The sequence below is a fragment of the Orbicella faveolata genome, unplaced genomic scaffold (assembly GCF_042242905.1).
Source record: "Orbicella faveolata isolate gen_17 unplaced genomic scaffold, um_ofav_v1 contig_27, whole genome shotgun sequence".
Taxonomy (NCBI): domain Eukaryota; kingdom Metazoa; phylum Cnidaria; class Anthozoa; order Scleractinia; family Merulinidae; genus Orbicella; species Orbicella faveolata.
The window spans coordinates 4211912-4237500 of NW_028301555.1; the positions used below are offsets into that span (position 1 = coordinate 4211912).

The following is a 25589-nucleotide window of genomic DNA, read 5'->3' on the forward strand; positions in this document are numbered from 1 at the left end:
GTCCTCCCTGTCCGTTACATTTTACCCAATAGAGAAGCTGTGGCATTATACAAACTGAACTCTGCTCGTAATAGTAATTGAACACTCACAGTGGAATCAAGGACTCCTGAAAGCCCTCTGAAAGCCCTCAGACATACAGATATCGATAGGTTGTGTTCATTTTGAAGTTCCCCTTAACTGTTTAAACTGGCCCAACAAGGAACCAACTCCAGAAATGTGGCTGTTCAGTGGACAACATTGGAAGTAATAGCCGCTACGGCAGACGAGGTGTGTAGTAATTCTTTCGAATGGGTGAAAGATTTAGGCCCCATTTATATGGTATCGGGTACCCGAGACAACCCTTTCCCAGAGGCAACTTTATCGAGCGTTTATAGGTGAAAACGTTGTCCCTGTAGGCCGAGTCAAAGTTGACCCTACAGGATTATCGATAACCCTTACTGAACAATTACGTGTGTAGATATATCCCTCTTTCTTTGCGTTTTCCTCGGTGAGTCAGGTAGGGTAACCCTCAGGGGCAAGCCCGACAACTTTTCTTCATATAAACACCTTCGCTTGCCTAACTGAGACAATTCTCGGCGTGGCGAGTGTCACGAGATGTCTAGATTTAGGATTTAAAGCAGAAATTCGTATCAAAGAAGTGAAAATTAACTCCGCAAAACCCACCTCCATGGGATGACCGAGGAAACCTCAAAGAAAGAGGGATACATGTATTTGCACATTTGATTTTTTAAATAACGGCTTTGAATAATCATGCGGGGTCAACTTTGACTCGGACTACAGAGACAACGTTTTCACATATAAACACTTGATAAAGTTACCTCGGTTGGAGGGTTCTCTAGGGTACCCGAGACGATATAACTGGGGCCTTAGTCCAAGCCTGGCTCCAAGGCTTCGTCGGTTAAGGGGGACAGACGACACTGGGAACTAGAATCCGGATGTTTCGTGCAGGCTCGAGTTACTTCGATTCGCTCCAAGAAAAATACTACCAAAATACTTTCTTTTGCTGCGTTTCGACCTACGACCTTTGTGGGAGCTAGGTTGCTACTGATTGCGTCCTCTAAGGTCCGTTTTAGTACTGCTACGATAAAAATGAGCTCGGCAAAGAAACACTTCAAGCGACTTGCCACAAGCGTGCTTCCGAGCAACTACAAACTGACATTGAAGCCAAATCTCACGGAATTCAGTTTCACCGGGGAAGAAGTTATCGATGTGGAGGTACGATAAAAGCATTAACTGAACGGAAACGACCTAAATTACTCGTGAAGATTTGCATCTTTATATTTTAGGCTTCTGTTTTTTCGGTGGTTTTTTTGTGGTGCTTACCCACATGAGTGTGTTGCATGCGGTGGGGAGCGGGGTGGGGAGCGGGTGGAGAGTGGGGAGTGGGTGGGGAGTGACTAGGGGTAGTCCTGTGGAGATATCCCTTGATTTAACCGAGTGCCATCTTGGTTACATACCGCAGAATTCCGAAAGTAACGGACCCCGTTTCTTTTGGATTTAGCAGGCAAAAGGGGCTGCTACTTTCAGGTAGCTGTCACTTTCGGGCAGGTGTAACTTTCGTATGGTTAAAAAACATTTGTATGGTAATTCACAGTCGTTTCAGACAAAGCAGAAGCGTAACAGTAAAAAATTCCATTTATGTATAATTATTACTAACCGACTGCCCACATAAACAAAGCAGACTGTACAAATAAAGGCCTCATTGTTGGTACTGTAGGAAGAAAGGTGTGTGGTCCCATTGTATTGCAATGGAACTAATACTACTTGAAACTTTATGTTAAATACAATTTGGTTTTTTATTCAGTCAGTATAAAACGCAGACTGCAGACTGGGGGTAAAATGCATACTGAGGGTAAAATGCAGACTGCAGACAGCAGACCAAGGGTAAAATGGAGACTGAGGCTAAAATAAAAAATGAGTCATAAGGATAAAATAAAGAGTGTTCGTACCCGTAAAATGTCACATCAGGATTCATGAATTAGGCTCGATAGCTACAAGTTTAGTTTGCCCTGTTGTTGTGCTATTGTGTTTTGCTTGCCTTGTGTCCCGAACAATTTCAAGGCCATTTGAAGCAACTAATGGTGGTTTGAATGATGAAAACAGGATGAAGGAAATGCGCTGCAAGAAATGGTCGGTCCCAGACCTAATCACATTAACAAATTTCAAAATGGCCGACACATAAACAAAGGTAAGATGTGTAGACTTACAATTAGTTTGGGCCCTTGTGGGAAACTTGGTTGAATAAAATGTGGAGTTCAAGAACTCGAGGTTGATAATATAATGTTTGACTAAGGCTAGGAAACGCCTTTTGGTTTGAGTTTTTGGAATTTTGGAAAAAAATATTACAGGTACACATATGAAGACTTCCAAGTCTTCATTTGATGTGGATTTGATCCTCGTGTTTTTAGTTATTAATATTTTATTTTACCCTCAGTCTGCATTTTACCCCTGGTCTGTAGTTTGCAGTCTGCGTTTTACTGTCTGTCTGCATTTTACCCTCGGTCTGCGGTCTGCAGTCTGCAGTTTGCAGTCTGCGTTTTACACTGACCAGTTTTTCATTGCAAGCGAGTGGTAATCTTCACAAGGCTGTTACTTTCAGGGAGACTGTTACTTTCAGGATTCAATTGGAAAGTAAAAAATTAATGTTACTTTTGGGAAGCTGTTATTTTCGGAGGGGAGGGGGGACCGTTACTTTCCAAATTCGCGATCTATGGTATGGAGTAGGAGTCTGGGTCATTGAACTATGATTCCAATGGGTTCCTACTCTGTTGCTAGTGAAAACCAGCCTTAACATGGGTTTAGGTCAATTTTTCCGACAAACATCCCCACCCGCTTATGCGAGGCAGTATTTATGCTCTATGCTGTATGTTTCCGTTTTTGGTTCAAATTATGGACCAATAAACAAAAACAAACAAGTTCACATTTTTTAAACATAACTTCCAATCCTTTCATTTATTCTCTATTTTCTGTTATGATAATTAGTACACACACAATGTAATAATTTGCAGGTAAGAGAAGAAACCGATAAAGTGGTCATCAACTGTTTGGATATTACTGTCAAGTCAGCCAGTTTTTCTGTTGGAGAGCTAAGTGAGTATAATCAGTGTAATTGATGGATTCTGGCAAAGTTTTAATTAATGACATTTTATAACACTTTTGGCCCTGATGATGAACGACCAGCATCAGTCCTTTCTGGATTAATGATAGAGATGATGAAAATTTACTGAGGAGCTGACTGAGAAAAGACTATGGGATGTGGTTATGTGCGCAGTTGAGGGCAGGGTTGTCACAGGTCAGGCAATGGTCAGGGAAAAGTATTTTTCAAGGTCAGGAAAAAGTCAGGGAATTTTATTTTGTTTCAGGGAAAATTATTGACCTTTTGAAGAAAACTCTCTATTGAAATTATAGCTCCACTGATTTAATACCACTGAAGACCGGAAGACCAACATTATGAGTCACTTGCTAGGGCAACATTTGTTTTTTCCAAGGCGAAAACTGTTGAAAACTGATCAGTTGAAAATTAATAGATGCATGGAAAAGACAGCTGTAGGGAGAGGCTGGAGAGTCCCGCTATGTACTATATCTGGCATTTTGTATTTATCTCCTAAGGGAAATGTTTCCAGGAATTTTTAAAAGTGATGTCTGTGTGAGGCCTCTCCTCTTTCTCCCTCCCCCTACCTCTCTATCACTCAGTCCAAGAGGCAGGAAGAAGAAAGACCCCCAGGGAACGAGGTAGTAGTAGTCTGAATTTGCTACCTTAAATAAGAGCAAACCAAATTGTCCCACAACTACAAGGACTACGAAATGAATAATAAATAAATAAATAAATAAATAAATAAATAAATAAATAAGTAAGTAAGTAAATAAATAAATAAATAAAGGAGAATTCATAAGTTGACAGTGGATGGCAATTTTGCTTAATAGATTACCATTCTTCAAACATCTCGCATTGCACCAAGGATGAAACAGTTGCTGTTAGGTTTCCCTCACCTCTTCCCATGGGGAGAGGATTGCTGTCCCTGAATTTTACAGGGGAACTGAATGACAAATTAAAAGGATTCTACCGATGTAAATATACAGGAGAGGATGGAAATGAGAAGTTCTGTGCTGTTACACACTTTGAGGTACATTCAACAATAATTATAATAACATCCTGTGATATATTGTCTGTAACTCCCTGGTATTGTGTGGATGCGACCATAGATTAGGCCACTAAGAGTTTAGCTGTCTAAGAGTTTAGGTATATTTTACCTCTTGCACAGAGTGGATTCAGGGGAGGGGGTTGTCTTCTTCCCCCCCCCCCCCCCCTTGAGCATCCTTTTTTGCTTTTTGTTTGATTCATCATAAAAGTAATAGAATATTAAAATTGTTTTATACATAGTTGTCTCACTTCCACCAATTAACTGATTACCAAGTTAGCAAAAGACAATGTACATTACATGACTACATTATTATTTTTGTTGTTCTAGTTGATAAAATGAAAACACCAGGTTTTATTTCATGCCTTCACAAACAGTTTTCATTATTCAACAAGTGTCAGGAAAGTTGGAGATGGTATTTTAGAGGGTAAAATTGGAAACATTTTCCAAGTGGCATGGCCCCAGATCTCCCTAGAAGCTCTGGGCTTAGGCATTAGCCATCACACTGATGGCATCAAAAGTTGTTGAGGTGTCCACCCACCCCCCTTTTCAGGAATTCCTGGATCCACCCCTGGGCAGTTGAAGAACTGAATAATAAAAGAACCCCTGTCTATCCAGTTCTGAAAGCAGTATCTTTTAGGAGTCAGATAAAGTTGGAGCCACACCCAGCTTGGTCTCCTTTAGGGTGTATTGTCAAATCAGACACAGGGAGAGATCCCACTATACATACATGTGACATGTTAAGTGTGTATTTTAATTTACAGCCAACAGGTGCACGTCGAGCATTTCCTTGTTGGGATGAACCCACAATCCGTGCTACTTTTGACATCACCTTGATTGTTCCCAAAGACAGAGTAGCTTTATCGAACATGGTAATTAAGTTCAAGTGCACAGATCAAAAATAATAATGTTGTTAATGATAATAGATTTCTGTTGCATGATTGTTGATGAAGGTGTAGCCTGAGTTGGCTATCACACAGAAATCGAGGGCAAATAATCTAATTGTTTCAGTAAATCTTCTACTAAAGTCGTTCCAAACTTTTTCTAGATCCTCTTCACGGAGACTTTGAAAATGCAAAGAAGTAGTTCTGCCATTTTGTTAACAACTGCACACTACTAGGCTACTCACTGTCTACTAAACAATTGGATTATGAGCTCGAGATTTCTCTAGCATGATAGTTGACAAGGGTGCAGCCCGAGTCAGCTATCACGCTTAGAAATCAAGAGTGAATACATGTAATCTAATTGTTTTAGTATAAATCTACTTGTCGTTCAAAAATTTATCGAAATCCTCTTCATAGACACTTCAGAAACGCCAAGAAGTGCCATAATTTTTTTTTACAATGGTACGGTCTGCTACGCTACTCACTGTCCATTACAGAATAGATAGTGAGTAGTGTAGGCAATCAGAGAGTGGTATTCGTGATAAAACACCTAGTAGATTTACAAAGTATACTAAAACAGAATGGATAGTGAGTAGTGTAGCCAATAAGAGAACGGTATTTGTGATAGAATGGTAGAATATTTATACTGTCAGTAACTATTAAAAAGTTATTCTCAGTACAATAACTTGTGTGGCCTAACCAAATAAAGATGCCAAAGTGGAAGGCTTTCTCTCAGGTTGACTAGTTATGTTAATTGTAATGTAATGTACATACAAAAGGCTCTTTAGAAGCACAAGGCCCTCTGCACTCAGTTTGTTTTTGATGGCACCATAATACATCAAATTACTGGCAAGCACCTGACACATAGGTCTGCAATGCATACACAGGGGTAAAGATAAACAACTCTTGGTAAGCATTTCATGCAAGTACGTAGAGCTGAGTGTAAGGCCTGCACTAGAGCAAAGCGGCAAAGTGTCCTGGGTCATATCAAAAGATATATATTACTAAATTGCTCCTGGGGATAATTGATGATTCTTTATCAACTTCATGTTCTGATGAATAGAGAACATTTTGTAGAGGTGACTGGCTTGCCCAGGGATGTAGCACAACAGTTTCTTTCAATTAGAAACTAATAAGGTTTCCTGAGGAGTGTAATTTTCAAGTGACAATGTTTTCAGAATGTGACAGAAGAGAAAGATTACATTGATGACACTTCCCTAAAAGAGGTAAAGTTTGCCAGATCGCCCATCATGTCTACATATCTGGTGGCATTTGTTGTTGGGGAGTTTGACTTTGTTGAGGGAAAAGATGCTGATGATGTAAATATCAGAGTATATACTGCAAAAGGAAAAGCTAGCCAAGGACAGTTTGCTATGGAGGTGAGCTGATATAAGTGCAGTAAAGTTGTTAAATTTTTAGTCCGTTGTAAGCTATTAGACTTCAAAAGTTTCTGGGCAGTGGAGGTAATCTCGACTGATGGCTAGTCTGCTGGCACCAACATTGAGTGGTCTGCTTTTGAGTCACTGGCTGAATTAGCCTTTTGTTGTGTTCATAGGCAAGACACTTTACTCTCACAGAGCCACCTTTCTTTCCACAAGTGTATTAACAGAATTGTTACGGAATAATTTTTGTAATATTGGGGAGTAACCCTAGGATGTACTTACGTGTCCCATACAGGGGGAGTACAAAATATACTCGTTACTCCTTGTCACTTGATACCACTGAGCCCAGAGATGTCAGAATCAGTTTTCATATAGCCTTAATGGAGACTTAACCTTCCTCTTGATGTGCCTGATAAGCTTTGATTCCATTTTTTATGATCATACAGAATAGCCCCCTGATATTTTTTAATCTAAAGACTGTGTTACTTTAATCTAATAATTAATATGTAGTTTTTCATTGGTATCAATAACTAGGTTGCACAGAAGTGCCTGCCCTTTTACAAAGAGTATTTTGGTATTGGTTACGTATTGCCCAAGCTTGACCTCATTGCCATCCAAGACTTTGTTATAGGTGAGCCTTATGATCCTTTCATAATCATATGAATTATTCATAGTAGGGAATTTGTTAGTGTTATGCATTTGCTGTGAATTAGTAAAGCTTGCTCTGAGCCCAAAAAGGTCAGCCTGGATGCTGGTTGTCTCGCTTAGGGGTATGAATCAATGATTCTGGTCTCACTTAGGGTGTTGATGATGAAACACCACTAGTTTTAGTATCTTTTAGGGTGCACTTGAAGACATTACATGTATAACAAAAAATGTTCTTATTTCCATTTTAGGCTCAATTTCTGCCAGTCTATTGAGTTCGGTCTACTAGCTGGGCTCCTTTCCCGATCAGTGGCTGGTAATCAAGCCTATTCTGTTTTACGTGTAACCTTTTAGAGGTCAAATAAAGCTTTACCCAGCCCAGATTGGAATTTTTTAGGGGTTTAATTCAAATTTTCCAACAAGCATTCCCAGCGTTTTCATTTGGGAGTCCCCCCTGCATGGGGCTCCGAGGGCCATAGCTTTGCCATATGTGACCATTAAGATAAAGATCATGTTGAAATGATTTATTTTTAGTTTTTAATGTAAGAAAACATTGACAAAAATAATATATACAATCTAATGATGTTATTGTTTGTGTGAGTTGGTACTGAGATGGTAATTTTCAGTGCTAAATGAAAACTTTATTTATTTGATTCCAGGAGCTATGGAAAACTGGGGTTTGGTCACCTACAGGTATTTTAATGAACACACAGAACTAGCACAAGCTTTTGATGTCCCACAGGAATCTTAAAATATTCCAAACTTCCTCTTGTGCAACATTATATAACTAGACATCTTGTGTAGGCCATTTTTACAACTCTGGAAAATGAAACAAGGTAGAATTATCTTTCCTCGGAAGTGTAAACTACAGAAACATCATGTATCTAGACTAATTTAACCCATCAGACATGGTGTTCTTTCTTTGATGTACAAGTGCATATACATTACATGATATGGAACTTTGAAATGTGAATAAAGTTTTCTAATTCTTCTTTTCTTTGCCATTGTAATAGTTATAATATATTTTTATATTTGTAATTTCTTGTGTTTTGTTTTTTCCTTCTTAATTTAAGGGAGACCTGTTTGCTAATAGATCCAAAAGACTCTTCTGCTGCAGCTAAACAGTATGTGGCACTGGTTGTTGGTGAGTTGAATGTGGTACTGACTTGATTAACTTTTTTTTCATTAATTTTTATTACATGTAATTTACAAACAATAAGTTATACATGTATGTAGGAAAAACTTACACAATACTTAATTACATTACAATTGATGATAGTTAAGATTACTTACATTGTTTAGTTTACATAGCTAAAACAACACTGTTTGTTAATGTCCAGTTTTTTTTTGTTTTGTTTTTTTTGTTTTAACATTCCAAACAAAACTTAAGGCAGCTCCACTAACGCTGCACTTGCTACATATGTACAGTATGGTAAGCTGAGCATTATGTTACTGACCAAAAAATAAAACATGAACACTATTTACATCATTTACTTAGTTAACAAAACAAAGAAAACACATCACCAATGTATGTTATAACATAACTAAAGCAAAGCGCGCGCTCTGATTGGTTAATTTAGCGTCTACTATTTGCCCATGGGTGTACACTGCTGACGTGTGTGCTAATGTTTACAAAGCAAATCTTTTGACAGACATTGTCTATAAAGTAATGGCCGACGTCCTCCCAGAAATTTATGCAAAACTGTCTTCACAGTTGTGTGACGATGAAACTTTATCCAGTTACTAGTGTGCAGTCGTTTGTCATGAATGAAATTTCGCGCGCTTGTTTTCTCCTGTCATGTAAGACAACACGAACATTTTTTTGTGATGTAGCTCAATAAAAGGACTTCTGTTGTTCCAATGTCTCAATGTTCTGTTATAAAACAAATGGTAAATGCCATAGCATGCACTATTGAGTTATGGATGCACTTGGGAGGTTTGCTAAGCACTCAAGAAGCTAGAGTCGCACGAGGCGATAGCCGAGTGCGACTCTTACGCTTCTTTCGTGCTTAGCAACCTCCCGCGTGCATCCATAACTCAATAGTACACGCTATGGCGTTTACCATTTGTTAATTAAATAATATCTTGAAAGGATTTTTGGAAAGCAGTAACAGACTTGTTTTTAAATGCTGTTTCTTTCTGAATATTAACTTGGTGGTGTATGCAAAGTGATATTTTACAGTAGCTGACAGAATGCAATTGCATGCTCTTTTGTCAAGAGCCATGTAAATTAAAGTGAATTTTGTTCTTTTTAGGTCATGAACTTGCCCATATGTGGTTTGGAAATCTGGTAATAATTCCGTTTTTTTTTTTTTTTTTCGTAATATTTTTAAAATGTTAGTCATTAACAATAAAATTATTATTGTTACAAAAGCCCACAGGCTTATATTCAGTGGGGCAGGAAAGGTGGTTGCATTTTTGGAGGTGGGAGGGGAGGGGTGGATAGGGGGAGGCATATGAGAATCTTACTGTATTGTAACAGGCTTAAAAATACTTTACTGATCACGATATAAAAAATAACAATAATGGAGTGTGAAACCTTGTTAACCTGTTTCTCTCTCTCTCTCTCTCTCTCTCTCTCTTTTTTTTGTTGTTGTAGGTCACAGTGGTAAGTAACCATGTACATGTATGATTGTTCAATGCAAGATAGCTCTCATCATACAAAGGGTATAATTTTGGTGTGAAAGTCTGCAAATCTTGTGCTGACTGTGGACGAAACAAAATTGTTTAAAAACGCTTTCATGTCCACGGGTTTTTCATTGGTATTTTTTATGGGTCAAATAAAGCTTGTGCCACGCCCAAATTGACCTTCTTTAGGGGTTTAATTCAAATTTTCAGACAAGCATCCCCGATCTTTTCATATGGGATTCATTTACCGCGTGGTTTGTGACTGTATGTACCGGTAGGTCATATTTAACTATTTTATATATTGAAAAATTCAGGAATGGTGGACTCACTTGTGGTTGAAGGAAGGTTTTGCCTCATGGATTGAGTATCTCCTTGTAGACCACTGTTTCCCAGAGTTTGATGTGTGGACACAGTTTGTAAGCACTGATCTTGCCAGTGCTTTGAAACTGGATGCATTACGAAACAGGTATTTACATTAATTTGTTTCTCACTAAGTAACTCACAACCAACACCTACGATTATAGACATGCGATGCGTACAGGGAGCTACATTACTTTCAAAAAATTTCGGACGTCAAGTTTCGGATGTTTTGTTTCGGACGTTTGATTTTCGAACACTTTTTATATTATTTCGGACGAGTTTCGGACAAAAGTCTCAGACACTTCGCAGAAACATACATGTAGCTTAAGTAAATTTACGTCTACAAAGCACGAATCAGGCTGAGACAACGTGTGTGAAAATGATAGTTTTACTGCACCCGCATATTTTACAGATACACCGATGAGAAAATAACACAATTGAAATTTTGTAATAAGCCGTTACGCATGTCAAGCAGTGTCTCAACTAGAGTTCGCTCCATAAAGAAAAATAAAACTTTTTAACTGTACTCTTATTATTTCGGACGCTGAAACATTTCGGACGGGTTATTTTTTGACGCTGCTTTGGCAAGTAATGCATGTTGTTATAGCGAGGTCTTCATTCACTTGTATACTATGGTAGGTACATGTACCTCAAAATGCAGTTTCGTACCTTTCCCGGGATAGAAACAACTCTTCTCGTACGAAATCTACTAGCCTTGCGCTAGCCTTATAATTAAGCGCCTTAATTGTAAAGCCTGAATGTGGCAAAATAATGTCTGTCAAAAGCCTTGAAATAAAACGTGATATTACCTAAAAAAGCCCCCCGTTAATCTCTAAAAGAAGCCCATCATTCCCACTGGCCATGAGAGCAGCAAGAAAGGTCTTCCACTGCTGCCTGTCTGGCCAGCTATTGGACTGTGTTTCAGCTGTGGTTTAAGCCCTTAATTTCTGTCTCTTTATTACACCGCCATGTATTCTTGTGCCCACCACCCTCCCGCCTGCCTAAAAATTTCATGTGAAATTTCAGGTGCTCGCTAGTTGGGAAGCAGTGCGAAAAACATTCTGAAGGATGTAGTTATGGTTAAGTTATGTAACTAGGCGATAGAATTCAGAAAATATAAGTTGGTGGCCATGTTACGCTGTCACGTTTGTCCTAACAAGGTTTTTATTCCTTTTTCTGTCTCGTCTTTCCCACTTTTGACACCACGTCATGTTCAAGTCATCCCATAGAGGTAACTTGTTTTCCTAGATTCTTAGATTGATTGATTCTTATACTGTAAAATACATTAAAGCCTACTTCACAATAGCGACATAACGACGTAAACATTACGACAAGAGGAGGGCGTGATGTCGTTATGTTTGCAGTGTGAACATCCTGACACAACGACATAATAGCAACCTAACAGCATGAGCATAACGACATAAGGAGAGAAGTTTTTCTTTTACTTGTGTCTTGTAGATGTTCGCACCACCGACATAATCTCGTTATGTTATCATGCCGCTATGTTGCTAGTGTGAACGAGGCTTTATACGTTAACGTGGTGTTCAGTTTCAGATAGAACAGCGTATGCGTAGTTCACGTTCTCCAAAAAACAAGGTATTTGGTCATCTCGCGAAGTTATTTGCAGAGAGCAGATACATGTAACGAATGTACAACGATGTACATGTATAACGCGCATACAAAAATATTACCGGGTTAAATATTAAGATGATATTACACGAGCCGAATTTTAACGCCGATTTTTAACGCAACGTTGTTCCGTTAAAAGTCGATATCGTGTAACATGGCGCACAGGGCGGTTGTAACGAAACATTTCGTTGCGGCAACATGTTGCAGGTTTTTGAAAACGATTTAAAAACCTACAACTTTGTTGCCCTAATTCACAATGTTGCGTTAAAAATGGTCTCGTGCAATATCACCTTTACAGGGAGTTCAATTTTTCGCGAAACATTGAGAAATCGTAGCTGCAAGCTCTCCCGTGAAACACCACCTTTAAAAAATCGGCGTTAGAAATCGCCACCCGTAACATCATCTTTAAACCTTGTTTCGAAACAATCTTGTTGTCTCTAGGGACCTTTAGCAATGACGACGAGAACGTGGACGACGAAGTGTATGACCGATTAAGGCCTGGAACGGGACCGTCGTCCACGGCGGGAAACGTAGAGACTTTAGTAAACCGGTTACGTGGACGAGTCCTTTATATTACTGTACCCTGCAGTACTTTTATTATCATCCGCCATTGCTTTCTCCACTTTATACTGTAAAGCTCTACCTGCAACTCGAAAGAAATCAAGTTTTTTTTTCCATCACGGTACGATCAAATTACTTCGGCACTGTTTTTATTCACTAACCGACCCTTTACATTGAAGAAATTCCTAAGATACGTAAGTAGAAATTAGAAAACAAATAAAACATACTCACGTTCTCGACAAGACGGCAGATGGCGGCAAATGGCGTCCTGAACGAGATGTGGACGACGAGTCGTGCTCGATTGGGCATGCGTGGTAGCTTCGAAGTTCGTTTTCCCAACTTCCGGTCGGTGACGTTCACGTTCTCGTGGTCATTGCTAAAGGTCCCTTTTGTCGTCCTGGTTCAAGTAAACTTCCTATTATCATGCAGATACCAGAGAGGTCTGAATTTGATGAAATTACTATCTTGTACATGCAGGTTCCAGTTGGACACCCAGGGGAGATAGAGGAAATTTTTGACACGATTTCTTACAACAAAGGCGCTTCAATTATCAGAATGCTGCATCAATATGTAGGAGATCAAGTAAGCCTTTTAGCAAGATTTTTATCTCTTGCCAGAAATTAACGGCGTGGACCAAAAATTAACGAAATTTCGAAATGGTGGAAAGTGGTACGGTACATGTAGGTTTCGGCAAAATCCGAAAGTTTTTGAATTTCCGAAATGCGAACCATTCAACCGAACATTCTAGAAATTCCGGGAGCAATCAAATCAAATCAAATAGACCGTAAATTTCCGGTGATATTTGAGTATAATTGACGGTAAAGTTTTAGCCGAAAATCTTATTTCTTTCTTAGAATTCCATTTCCAAACAGGTAGGCGTTGAGAATAAGGACAATTGTCAAAAAAATAAAAAAGAAGAAGAAGAAAGAAAGAAAAAAGAAAAGAAAAGAAACAAACAAACAAACTGTCATTAACAGTTACTGGTTGCCACAATTAGCTTTGATCTGTCACACTGCAGCCGCCAGTAAAGGTCTTTCTGTCACACAACGAAACGACGGAATCGGTTTAGGTGACACGTATCTTAAAAAGCAAATTAGCTAGTACTAGAAGCCAACAATATCAATAGTTTTGGGTGGAGTAAAATATTACAAGTACGTAAGCTCACGCAGAGTACCTCATAATAATAGTTAACGAACTACAACGTAGAAGAAATTATGAAAAAAGATCTAAATTAATTCCATATTCTGACCTTAACCATTTCTGTCGGTGTTTTATGTTTTTAGCTCCAAGCTACATTGCATATAATTTAAACCATCTACCTTTATTTCAGTTTATCCATTTATTATATCTTATTTGGCTTCTTGACCCCAGCAGCCCCTTTTGTTTATTCCAGGCAGCCAGTACCCTATCTAAATTTAATATTTGTTACCTTCAAAATGTACAGTAACTTTAATTTGCAAGTACGGGTACACATAAGGGTGTTGTTGTTGTTATTTTAAGGACTTTAGGAAAGGCCTGAATCACTACCTGAAAAAGTTTGAATACAGCGCCGCCTCTACAGGTTAGTTTCGTCCAGTTCCGACCTTCTCTTTGTCACACAACGTTACACTACTGTAGAAGTTAGTTCTACAGCAAGCCATCGTGAACACATCAGGTTTTGAAGTTGAACTTTTTGTCACCTGACTACTTGGTCACAGTGATATAAAAGAAAAGCGGAAGGTGAATCCACCTCATTTCATTGCGATCTTTTTTAAAGTTAAAGTACATTTTTGTCTCTACACTGGGTTGCATTTCTTCAAGCATATAAAATAGACCCTTATAAAGATGACCCAGTCGTAAAGGTCTACTTAGGAGCCTATGTGATACCAAAATGGATACAAAACAAACTTTCTTCGATGCACCACAGCAAAGTCGAGTCCAGCTGCAATCAAAGTTTTGGTTCCAGTTTTAATTAACGCCCATTGTTTTTAATGTGTGTTTATCCAGAACATGTATGTTTCTTTCTTTTTTTTTTTTTGCAACAAAAGTTAGTTGTGTTTTTCTTTTTCAAGATGATTTGTGGGCCAGCCTGTCTCATGCCAGTTCCAAACCTGTGGCTGCTGTCATGGACACATGGACAAAACAAATGGGATTTCCGGTGCTGTCTGTAACTGCAGAACAGGTATAAATCGCGATGATTTTTCGTATTGGAACCTCTTGACTGAAAATCGTTATCATAGGAATACGTAATTTTCTTTGAAACTGAGTTTGATCTGATCATTTGTTTTATTTAAGAAAGGAGACTCGATGGAGCTCACTATATCTCAGAGGAAGTTTTCAGCAGATGGTGCAACAAAAGGTAAAGAAATGGTGGCACAAAAGAGTGAGTAAATAGACGTGACTTCTCTTCTCCCGTTCAATTCTCCTCCTCCCCTACCCCTTACGAGAAAGACGTCTGAGATTCGATTCAAACAATTCCATTCTGATAACTTAGCCCTACTGAGGTGCTCTGATTGGTTGGTACTTTTCACGCGAAAACTCAAAACCGGGCATTAACCAATCAGGGACATTAATTGAATCAGTACAGCGACGTTTCACAGCGGATAATATTTACACTTGCGTTGTAGAGATGTCTTAGCGAAAGAAGAAAGATCCATGAAAATGCCAACTGTAGAGCCCTATGGAAAATGGAAAATGCATGAAAATGCCAACTGTAGAGCCGTGTGGACTGCTCTCGTGAGTAAAATTCGCGTCATGCAATTCCTTTTTTTTTTAGCTCCACCTGAGATTTCTGAATCCGAAGAAAGTCTTAAAATACCTTCAGGGGAATTGCCTTGGAAATAAGGTCTATATAGGGGTTTTATTCTCGTACTCCTCATCTTCTCATGGTTTTAGTTAAAATTTAATGTCGAGTAAAACCTTCTGTTGTTAGATTCCTCTCAGTGGAAGGTACCTGTTGCTGTGTGCACCAGTGCAAGTCCCGTAGAGCCTGTAGCTGATTCGTTGTTAGAAAAGAACTCTTGTACTGTCGTAGTCACTGGAGTTGGGAAAGACCAGTGGATTAAGGTAAGGTGTTGTCAGCTCTAGGAGTATAAATGGGTACAGGCAGGCAGCAAAGGCTATGGTTAACCCTTGATGGACTAACATATGATCCAGGGAGATTAGCAATACAGTTACAGCGAAACCTGTATTAAACGGACACCCCTGGGACCCTTACTAGTGTCCGCTTAATACAGGATGTCCGCTCTAAACAGGTTCTAATATATTGTGCAATGATAGTTAATTATTAACCCTTTTGTAACTCAGTGTAACACAGTGTGAGATCAGAGGCGCTCATAGCACAATGTCCAGTCAGTCAACGTATCAGTCTGAAATAATCCACTTAGTTTTAAAACGAAATCGCTGAACAATGTTAAAGGAATCTGAGCTGAGCTTTCAGAAGTAAAAAGCCCTTGAAATGTCCGCTTATTGCGAGTTTTGTGCAGCAAAATGACTTAATATTGGCGTCCCTGTCCACTTAACAGAGGTGTCCGCTGAATGCAGGTTTATTTTGCAGTAAATTGAATGTAAGGAGAAAATTTTGGGACTCCAGCTGGTGTCTACTTAATAGAGGGTGTCCGCCTAATATGGGGTCCGCTTAATACAGGCTTCACTGTGGCTGCCTAATGCAATGAAAGGTGGAGTTAGCCTGTACATGGGTCGGGGAGAGCACACAGGCTTAAGAAAGACTTATAAGCTTTAAGAGGCTGTCTCTGTAAGAACTGACCACTGATTTTACTTCGAAAATTCGATTTTTCTCATAAGCTGGGATTTCGAAGCTCTTACCTAGTCAATCACTAAATGAGTTTTGTTTCATTAAAATTTCCAATTGAAGTTTTCTAGGATTGATTGAAGTTCGGTCCGCTCGACACAAGTTTCATGCCCGCCGAAACTGGAAAAATAACACATATTGCCGGCGCTCTAAAAAAAATAATATTCGCTCAAAAGTCTCAATTCCTTTTTTCAACTATAGATATATCATAGAAGTTTGTTTAGCCATGTTGCAATTATAATTCAATGTTGTTCCTTTAACGATTAAAAGAAGATTTTCTACCCGTTAAATCGAGTTTGAACCAAACGCGAAAATAGCTCTACTTTGAAGGCACGTTTTAAAAATGTGGCACCTGTTTGAAACTGCTGAACTACATGAATAGAAAGTATAAGTGGCCCTTAATTTAAAACAATAATAAAATTTGTCTGCCCACTCGGTTTTCAAAACTAACGACCGTTTAAAGTTCAGGAAATTTTGAAAATATTCCAGTGAGTAACTAACACACTCGCCTTCGTAAGGTGCTCCGATAAATTCCCGTAAATTTCTTACCTGGCTTCAAGATTAAAGTTTTGGTCCTTTGTAGCGATCCTTGAAACCTAGGTAGCATTAAAACTGCCAGCTTTTCCTTCCTCTTAAGACTCTTAAGACTGCAAATGTTTGGTTTGGCGCTCGTTAGAATAATCCACGACAAAACACGGACAAGTTGTCTTTTGAAACTTCTTGTGTGTGTATATTTCGCAGAAGACGTTTCAATTAGCAAATTTTCCTTCTAAAACAAAGACGTTGCCATTTTTTTTGAAAATCGATCTCGTACGAGAATTGAAGTAGCTTGTTAAAACGCGAAAATACATGTACACGAAGCAGTTAGCCTGCAATGAAAGAGTCATCCTTTCACATTTACAATTTGACAAAGGTTAAGTGACACTTTTAAAGTGTTTTACCAAATCCTAAAATTGAACTTGAAGTTTCCAACGTTATGCGCTTCATGATATATTTTTGCAGGTAAACCCAGGTCAAGTTGGTTTCTATCGAGTTCAATACTCATCCGCCATGTTGGAACTTCTGCTACCAGCCATCAATGACAGCAGTCTTCCTCCAAGAGACAGACTGGGACTACAGAGTGATCTCGCTGCTCTGGTATGTTAAGGGGTGCCACCCCCGTTCCCCACCTCCCGGTGCATTCTCTAGCCGGTAATCTTGAAAGATTAGTGTTCTACCAAAAGTGTAGAAAGAATTTCAAAGGAAATTCTTGTTTTGGCGAGAGAATTCCATGGTACGGAAAAACTGACGTGGCACAACTTGTTTCGTGGATGCGGGTTTAATCCACAAGTCTGTAATGCAGTCTTTTGTCTGCGCCGACAATACTGTTTTCTTGCCATGCGCGTGCTAGAAGGTTATTTCAAAGTCAATTCGCAAAAAAAGGTAAACATTTATTGCTAAAAGCAGGCGTTCTCTCCGTACGGGTACTCTTCAGAAACGAGACAGCAATTTTTTAAACATTTTGTTTTAGATATGAATGAAACGGCAAACAATAACAACAACGATATTAGCACTTCGTTTCCATAGCCAATGAATTGATTGTTTTTGATATATTTAAATTCAGCTTGGCAGTGATGCCTAGAGGACACAAACAAAGAAAATTGAATTGTGATGTTTATTCATTTCTTTTATTTGTGTCCTCTAGGCCTCACTATCAAACTGAATTTCAATATATCGAAAGTAGTCTATTCAGGGTTAAGCGATCGGTTTCCAAACTGTATTTTCATGTATCATTTTTAACTTTAAATTCCAGGCACAAGCAGGCCTTGCGTCCACTACAGAATTCCTGAAATTAGCCAAGCAGTTCAGAAACGAGACGAACTACACTGTATGGAACGACTTGACGGCCAACCTAAGCAACCTGGCCAAGCTGTTGCAGAACACTGGGTTCTACTCTAGTTTTCAGACCTTTTGCGTGAAACTCTATGAGCAAATTGCCAGCCAAGTTGGATGGGACCCTAAAGAGGGCGAAGGTAATATCACCACAAAAAATTTTATTGCTTTACATCCGTTAGGTTCCCGTGTTTGTGTTAACGACAGAAACAAACCTCCTAACGGTAGGCTTATTATCAGATTTTTACGGATCTACTCTCGCCGTACATTTCTTGAAGGTCATTTGGACGCGCTCTTAAGAGGCCTGGTTCTAGGTTGTATGGGACACAGCGGCGATCCAGCGACAATCGCAGAGGCGCGGAAAAGATTTGACGCTCATTGTAAAGGTAAAACCATCATCTCAGCAGACTTGAGGTCAGCGGTGTACCGCACAGTTCTTAAGCATGGTGATGACGTCACCTTGAACGCCATGATGAAGCTGTTTAGAGAAGCTGATTTAGACGAGGAGAAAGTGCGATTAATGAGTTGTATGGGGGCGGTGTCACAGCCTGAACTGATCAAGAAAGTGTTAGCTTTCTCCATGTCGGTAGGTTCAGCAGCTTTGATAATTTTTACAAGAATTGTAATGGTTATTAGTTCAAGAATTAAACAGAACAGGTACGAGTAAAACAAGGGACCCGTGTTAGCGCCATCTACCTTGCGTTTATACTCTTTTCACTCTGAAAACTTCAGCTTTCTGCATATATGTTTAGTTACCTATAGTTTAATGTAAATTAACTTTTTTGTCGCGCATTCTCTCCTTTTTCTCTTGGTTCTTAATAAGAAATTGAAGTAGACTTCGCTGTTGTTCGAGGATTAGCATTTTATTTTACTTTTTCATCACTATGCTTTTTTTCTCAGAGTGAGGTCCGTTCCCAGGACACAGTCTTTGTCATCGCAGGTGTGACCGGCAGGTAACCCAGAAGTATGGTGCGAAGTCTGAAAGTGATAGAGTGGTCCCCGTTCGAGTGCCGGATAGGATGATTTTGTTGTGTGTTTGGGCAATACACTGTTTTCTCACAGTGTCTCTACAACCGGAAAAAAAGGAGGGAAGGATACGGGGGGAGCCGTCGGAAGTTTGAACGCCTAGAGGCTAAACAGTCTTTATCTCCTTGAGGGTACCTTATGGTAAAAGTCGAGCGACAACATCCAAAGATAACCGAGTGTACCGGGCGTACTTGCCGATCCTCCGTCGAGTGAATAAAACCTATTTTCAAAAATTAACACAGTAGCTGTATTTGCCCAGGATTAGCAAGGGAGGAGGGCTGCTAGCCGATGATAGACTAGCATCCCTACAGGGAGGAGTAGCAATATGATACCCCTAGTCACTTTATGCCGCAAAGAAACGATACCCTCCGGCTCGAAAGACCAGTTTAGCTCGAGTGCGCTCTTTCTCCTACTTACAACTGTTTCAAACACATGTCTCTTTTTTCTTTTGTTTAGTTTAATAGGACGCGAACTTGCCTGGCAGTTTTTGCCGGACAACTGGGACGAGCTCTATAATCGTTATGCTAGTGGACTGTTACTCCCTCGCCTTATTCAGGTAAACCGACAAACTCCAGAAAAGTTTACCAGAGTGCAAGTGAAAGTCTTTGTCTTGAGTAACGAGACATTGTATGTATAGAGCGTTCTGTCACCTAAGTACTCATTCACTCGCTATAATCAAGTCTTAGCTAATAAATTTAACTGTCTTTCAACAGGTAACTTGATTTGAGAATGTGGATCTTTCATATCAGAATTTATGACTTTCGCGTTTTTTGTCATTCCCATAAATATCTTTTTGACTAAATTAAAATAACAAGATCATTTGCTTCTTGGAACCCTTCCGACTTTACTCTGTGGCTACAACACATTAAAATTAATGCTTCGTCTAATGCAGGGACTGTTTATTTAAAAAAAAAAGGTAGAAGTCAAATTCATCTTATGACCTACGAGACAAGCATTCTCGGGCCATTTTAGTGTCAAGCAACGCAAATGTTTGAGAATTCAAACGCGCTTTATTACAAAAGGAAGAACATTCTAGAGCTAAAATTTATAAGACGTCAAGTTCTTAGAGAGTTTTATATCTTGTGAAACTAAAAGCTCAGAGAGGTTGATAATTGTTTATTTCGGAAAAGGACGACATCGCATGAAAATTCAAATTTAGGTGGTTATTACTTTTTCTTCTGTGGATGTCTCCCCACCCCCACCCCCGATCAAAAAGTACTAATGTAATAATATTAGCATAAATTTTAATATAATAATAATATAATAATATAATAATATAATACTAATATAATAATATTCCGGGAGAGTTATGGCGGAGAAGATGGTGACGAAAGTATTGTCTGTGTGATAACCAGCCCCTTCCCCTTGCGAAGCTCATCAATTCCACAAATCCTCCAGTACCTTTTTCTCCCGTATTTCAACCAAAAAGATATTCCAAGGTTAATTGTCGACCTTTTTTGTTTTATTTCAAGGCTACAACAGATTCGTTTGCAACTGAAAAGAACCTCCAGGAAATTCAGGTAAAAATATCATGGAATTGTCAGTGCAATGACTGCCTTACTTCCCAAAATTTATCGATATATAATTTCTCCTTTATGCGAATACATTATCAAGCAAACAATTGAGGAGAACAAAGATTATCATCAGCTAGCCGGGGAGCAGGGATGGCGCAGTGGTGAGAGCACTCGCCTCCCACCAAGGTTGCCCGGGTACGATTCCGGCCCGGTGCCATATGTGGGTTGAGTTTGTTGTTGTTCTCGCCTTGCTCCGAGGGTTTTTCTCCGGGTTCTCCGGTTTTCCTCTTTCCACAAAAACCAACATCTCCAAATTCCAATTCGACCAGAATAGAGGACGTGCATGAAAACCAGCTAAGGCTGATGTGTCTACCTCTCTAAATAATATTTATTAATTTTATTAATTTTTTTTATTTTGATGTATCCTGAAGTCTTAGAACAATGATATAAGAAGTGCATGACAGTCATTCAGTGTTCAAAGTTGGGCGTAAATGTTTAACTGAGTCCATTACTTTGTAAATATTGATTAGGTAGGTCAAGTCTGCATACGAGCCAAGTGGCCCGTCAGACCGGAGATTATCCCGGTTTCTGTAGCATGAAGCGACTAGGAATATTTCTACTCCCCCTGGATGGGATGCTAGCCCATCGTAGAGTTATCCCCAGCATTAAATTCTCTGGTACCCATTTATACACCTGGGTGGAGAGAGGCCCTGTGAAAGTAAAGTGCCTTGCCCAAAAGCACAACACAGTGACCCCAGCCAGGGCTCGAACCCGGACCGCTCAATCCAGAGTCGAGCTTACTAGCCATGAGGCCATCGCGCCTTCCAGCATCATCAAATACCAGAAAACGCTAAAAAAGAACTACATGTCAGTCATTCAGTATTCAAAGTTGGACGAACGTGTTTAATTCAGGAGTAAATATTGACTGATTCAAGGAAACATTTCCAAAAGCAGCGCACATAGCTCCTTTAATAACCGTTCACACATAAAAGTTTTTATTTTTTTGGTCGGCAGGATTTCTTTGCTAAGCACCTGGTGCCAAACGCTGAGCGTACGGTACAACAGTCATTGGAGAGGATACGCCTGAATATCACGTGGCTATCACGTGATTCAGACAATGTGCGAGTTTGGCTTCAAGACAACGGATATTAAAGGAGCTATGTTGTGTCGGGAGCATCCAATCTTGAAAATATCCAGTCGTTTTTCATCTCAGTGTTTCCCAGTCTAAAGCACCCGTGTTGATATAAAAGTACCTCGACGTTTTTGTTGTTTCCCTACCTTGTGAAGGAATTATTTTATGTTTCCTATAATTTAAGGGCAGTTTTCAGTTGTCCATCGCAGAATTGAAATGAATTAATATATTGCAACATAGCTCCTTTAAGCTCTCAATCTTTGTCAAGTGTGCAGTGGTAGATCGAGAAAGATAAACGAAGACATTATTAAGAAACTAGACGCTCTAAGAGCGTTTAATTTACTCGGGCTTCATACCGCAATATCAAATCGTACTTTATCAGTAAGCTTATTGAACACAATGAAAACAACAAATAAAAAGAATCAGGGTATTGTAACACAATAGTTTTACGCTTAGATATTTACTATTCAAGTTGCTTCGTTGCGTATCCTCTTTATCCAATTGCATGTTGTTTGCCTCATCTTCGAAGGTCTGTTTACGACGATTCTTGATTTTTTCAACATCTGAGGTGTTCGTCTCAGTATCACAGTTTTTTGCAACTGTTTTGGTACTTTGAACTCGTGCATGGCTCATTTGTTATCTCGCGAGAACGACCATGAACTTTGCTTATTTGGCAGGCTTTCAAGCGATATAATTCGTGGACCGACCCGTTCCGAGAACGATCGACATCTTTGTGTATGAGATGAACGTATAAGGCGTCATTCTTCCAAAACTTTCTTCACAAAACACAGTATTCTGTAAATTATGTTGTTCTGACGAAGAGCGAGTATGTGGTAGGATAAGCTTTCGCACTCTCATCCCAAGTTTCCGCGGTCTACGCTAGGAGCGCCTGGGACCATGACCCTCCTTTTGGCGACCAAGAACGGCTTGCATTTTATGACTCGGGCTTTCCTACGGAAGCCCGAGTTAAAAAAAGCTATCAAACGAAGGCCTATGTTAGGTGTCGACAAAATACGTTTTCACCGCTTGGATGGAATACCTCGTTTTAAGTGCAACACTACCATAGAATGTGGAGTTGTTCCTTTTCCCTGTGGGTAAAACCCTGTAGTTCTAACTTTAAGTTTTTGAATGAAATTCTAGTTTATGACTTCTAAAAAAAGCAAATATTGAGTAGTTTCGTGTGGTATTGTCTTAAAATGTTATGATGTTGTACAAGGCATTTCTAACTTTTAGATCTGTGAAAGAAACTCTAGTGTGTGACTATTTAAGTGAAAGCCATGGAGTTATGAATGGAGGAAACTCTATGCTTTTATGTTCTTTATGTTTGTGCCTTTTTATTCTTGTGCCATATGCATGTTTATACGTTGATTATGCTGTACAAGGTTGCTTTAACTTAAAAGTCTGAAACCCTAGTGTGTAATCATTCAAATGAAAGCTATTGAGCAGTACTTTCATGTGGTGCTGTTTATTATGCTGTACAAGGTGGTTCTAACTTTAAAGTCTGCGGATGATACCCTAATGTGTGACCATTCAATTGAAAGCTATTGAGCAGTACTTTCATGTGGTAGTGTTTATTATACTTTACAAGGTGGTTCTATAACTTTTAAGTCTGCGGATGAAAACCAAGTGTGTAACCATTCAAGTGAAAGCCATTGAGAAGTACTTTCACGTGGTAATGTTTTTATCATGGTTTACAAGGTCGTTCTAACTTTTAAGTGTGCATGGAACCCTGTTGTGTGACCATTTAACGTAAAAGTACTGAGTAGTACTTTTATGTGATGCTGCTTTTTACACAATATGCGACTGGTGCACTGTACTCGTGGTTGTATCGATCAAGTATCTTGGGATGAAACCTTTTTAGAGGTGTAACCAACTGAGGCAAAAAGTACAGGGAAGGGGGCGGAAAATTTCGTGGTTAGAAAACACATGACCCACCCCTTCCATTTGGTGCAAAACTGAGTGACCACCCCAAAATGAGGGTTGAAAATATCTTGGTACTCGAACAGCCAGCAAACTACGAGTCTCGGGCCCAAGAGTGTGAGTTCCAGACCCATGAACATGTGTCCCGTACCCTTGGAACGAATAGCATGTAAGCACAAGTTGGTTATTTGGTGTTCTTGAAGACCAGCATGTCGAAAGAGCGCAGTATTAATATGAAAATTTTTCCCTTGGACTCCTTGCTCATTCCGTAAGACGCCTTAGCTTTCGTACAGATTTTACACCACATGAAATTGCCATCTCTATTGTACACCAGCCCATGTACTCTTTCAGCCACGGAGCTGGGAGGAGTCACCTCTGTTGTCGGTTGTGTCAAGTGAGTGCCAATTCCTGTTATAAAGCGGGATGCCCCACCCCCCATGCGTAGCTCAAAATTGAACGACCCACCCTTTATCTAGGGCTCAAAAACTGATGACCCACCCCCTCTCTGCTCCGGTTCCCCACTTCCTCCTATTCTATTCCTTCTTTTTTTACAAGTTTCTTTTAAGGACAAAAGTAATAACGTAATAACGAGAGTGGAACAATTCTCATTTATAATTTCAATGTATTTTAATTGTTTCTTGTCTTACAATTTCCTATCTAATTATGGGAACAGACTGAATTAGTACTGTTGACAGCGTGAGCCTCTTGTGCCTTTTGATGCTTAGTTGTTTAACGATAGAGTTTGTTGCTTAAGTTAATTATCCTTAGTTGTAAGAGTTAATTCAGTGAATTCAAGTTACTTGAAGTGTTTTGGCTATGCAATCCAAAGAGTACATTTTCCAAAGGGATTGAAATCGTATTGTTTAAGAAACCAGTCTGCGTGGCCCTCCCGATGGATGCGAAAAGCTGCGTTCGTTTTAGAAGCGAATTGTGGACATGCCTCGGGCGTGAGTAATAAAACCACTCAGCAATGTTCGGTTGCCTTTGCGAGGTTAACTGATTAGAGCTGCATCAAGGTTTGCGCATTTTGAAAAGTTTAGCCTAAGTTTTCCAAGTTCTTCGTTTGTAATCCGTGTTAATCTTCTCCATCCTTAACCATCCTTGTTCCTTTATGGGTTACTTCGTAATTTCGTATATTAATTCGTAATTTGAACTTACGGCTGAAAGGGGAGAAGCTCCACTTTGTACAGTGTTGCCTGAATGGAGGGTCCGTCGCATTTCTTCAAAAATACTTATTTTATAAATTATTCGTTCTTGTTAATATATTTTGTTTTTTCATGTAGTTAAAGTATGTTTTGTCATCAGAAGTGTGATAACTGCATAGTCGCTGATTGATAATTAATTTGAAACATATATGTTTGGCTTAACAATTTTGTTTTCTTACGCAATCGCAACAAAAGATTCAAAATGCAATTAATAGCAGCAAGGGCTAAACACAAAGATAACGCTAATGCGGTCCTATTTTCATTGGTTTCTTGCTTTTAAATACCGTCCAAATCGATTGGAAATTTACCTTATATCGACTCGATAAAGTAAAATTAAGATTTAATTAGTTGAAATTTCGAGCTTCAACTCGTTTTGTCAGAGATCAATCAATCAATCAATCAATCAATCAATCAATCAATCGATCGATCAAACAATCAATCAATCAGTCAGTCAGCCAGTTGGTCAGTAAGTCAGTCGGTCAGCCAGCCGGTCAGTTAGTCAGTCAATTATTGGCAACGTTACAGCGAAACGAAACTTAAAACTTATTAGAGATAGTTCTAACTTTTAAGGGATTGATAAGTTCTAAAGATGGATAAAATGTCCTATAATGGGGGTACGCACTAACAGGTTTTTTTGCCGCTTCTAACATTGAATTGTGTTGTGCGGTTGGTAGAGTTAACGTCTACTGTCCTGCTCTGTGGAGTAATATCCAGGTATAGACGTTTTTTTCCGCCAGAAGTAATAACGATACGATACAAGTAAACAATGTGTTGATCTGTGCTGTCTGTTACGGAGTAGATTTGCGTGTCGTTGTTCTCCACTGGCTGAAAGAGAAAATGTTGTTTCGTAAACAAGATGTGTAGATTTTCACCATAGTTAATAGAGGGGAATGGTTATGAAA

The 25589-nt window shown here is 39.2% G+C and overlaps 2 protein-coding genes and 1 long non-coding RNA gene across 4 annotated transcripts in view; 1 reads left to right on the forward strand and 2 right to left on the reverse strand.

The window, feature by feature from the left end:
- The first annotated feature begins 907 nt into the window (after positions 1 to 907).
- Positions 908 to 22003, forward strand: LOC110042841 (puromycin-sensitive aminopeptidase-like). Its single transcript, XM_089296471.1, has 24 exons — positions 908 to 1215; positions 3009 to 3090; positions 3925 to 4124; positions 4904 to 5011; positions 6202 to 6402; positions 6940 to 7036; positions 7710 to 7743; positions 8124 to 8194; positions 9306 to 9340; positions 9650 to 9658; positions 9993 to 10144; positions 11257 to 11269; positions 12706 to 12810; positions 13729 to 13789; positions 14280 to 14389; positions 14503 to 14566; positions 15140 to 15273; positions 17021 to 17155; positions 17811 to 18030; positions 18169 to 18476; positions 18791 to 18843; positions 19373 to 19472; positions 20389 to 20436; positions 21445 to 22003. The coding sequence occupies exons 1-24, from the start codon at positions 1090 to 1092 to the stop codon at positions 21580 to 21582; spliced, it is 2604 nt and encodes an 867-aa protein (XP_089152597.1). The 5' UTR covers positions 908 to 1089; the 3' UTR covers positions 21583 to 22003.
- LOC149107215 (uncharacterized) lies at positions 12247 to 12601 on the reverse strand. Its single transcript, XR_016209293.1, has 2 exons — positions 12460 to 12601; positions 12247 to 12310 (listed from the first exon to the last, which is right to left on the reverse strand). It is a non-coding gene; the product is annotated as an uncharacterized LOC149107215 (long non-coding RNA).
- Positions 22004 to 24084: 2081 nt separating the features above from the next.
- Positions 24085 to 25589, reverse strand: part of LOC110042816 (uncharacterized) — an 18320-nt gene continuing 16815 nt past the window's right edge. For both annotated transcript variants that reach the window (XM_089296460.1, XM_089296461.1), the window contains one exon: positions 24085 to 25512. In XM_089296460.1, the coding sequence (XP_089152586.1) occupies positions 25309 to 25512 (204 nt within the window). In that variant the 3' untranslated portion in view covers positions 24085 to 25308. The remainder of the gene's footprint in view (positions 25513 to 25589) is intronic.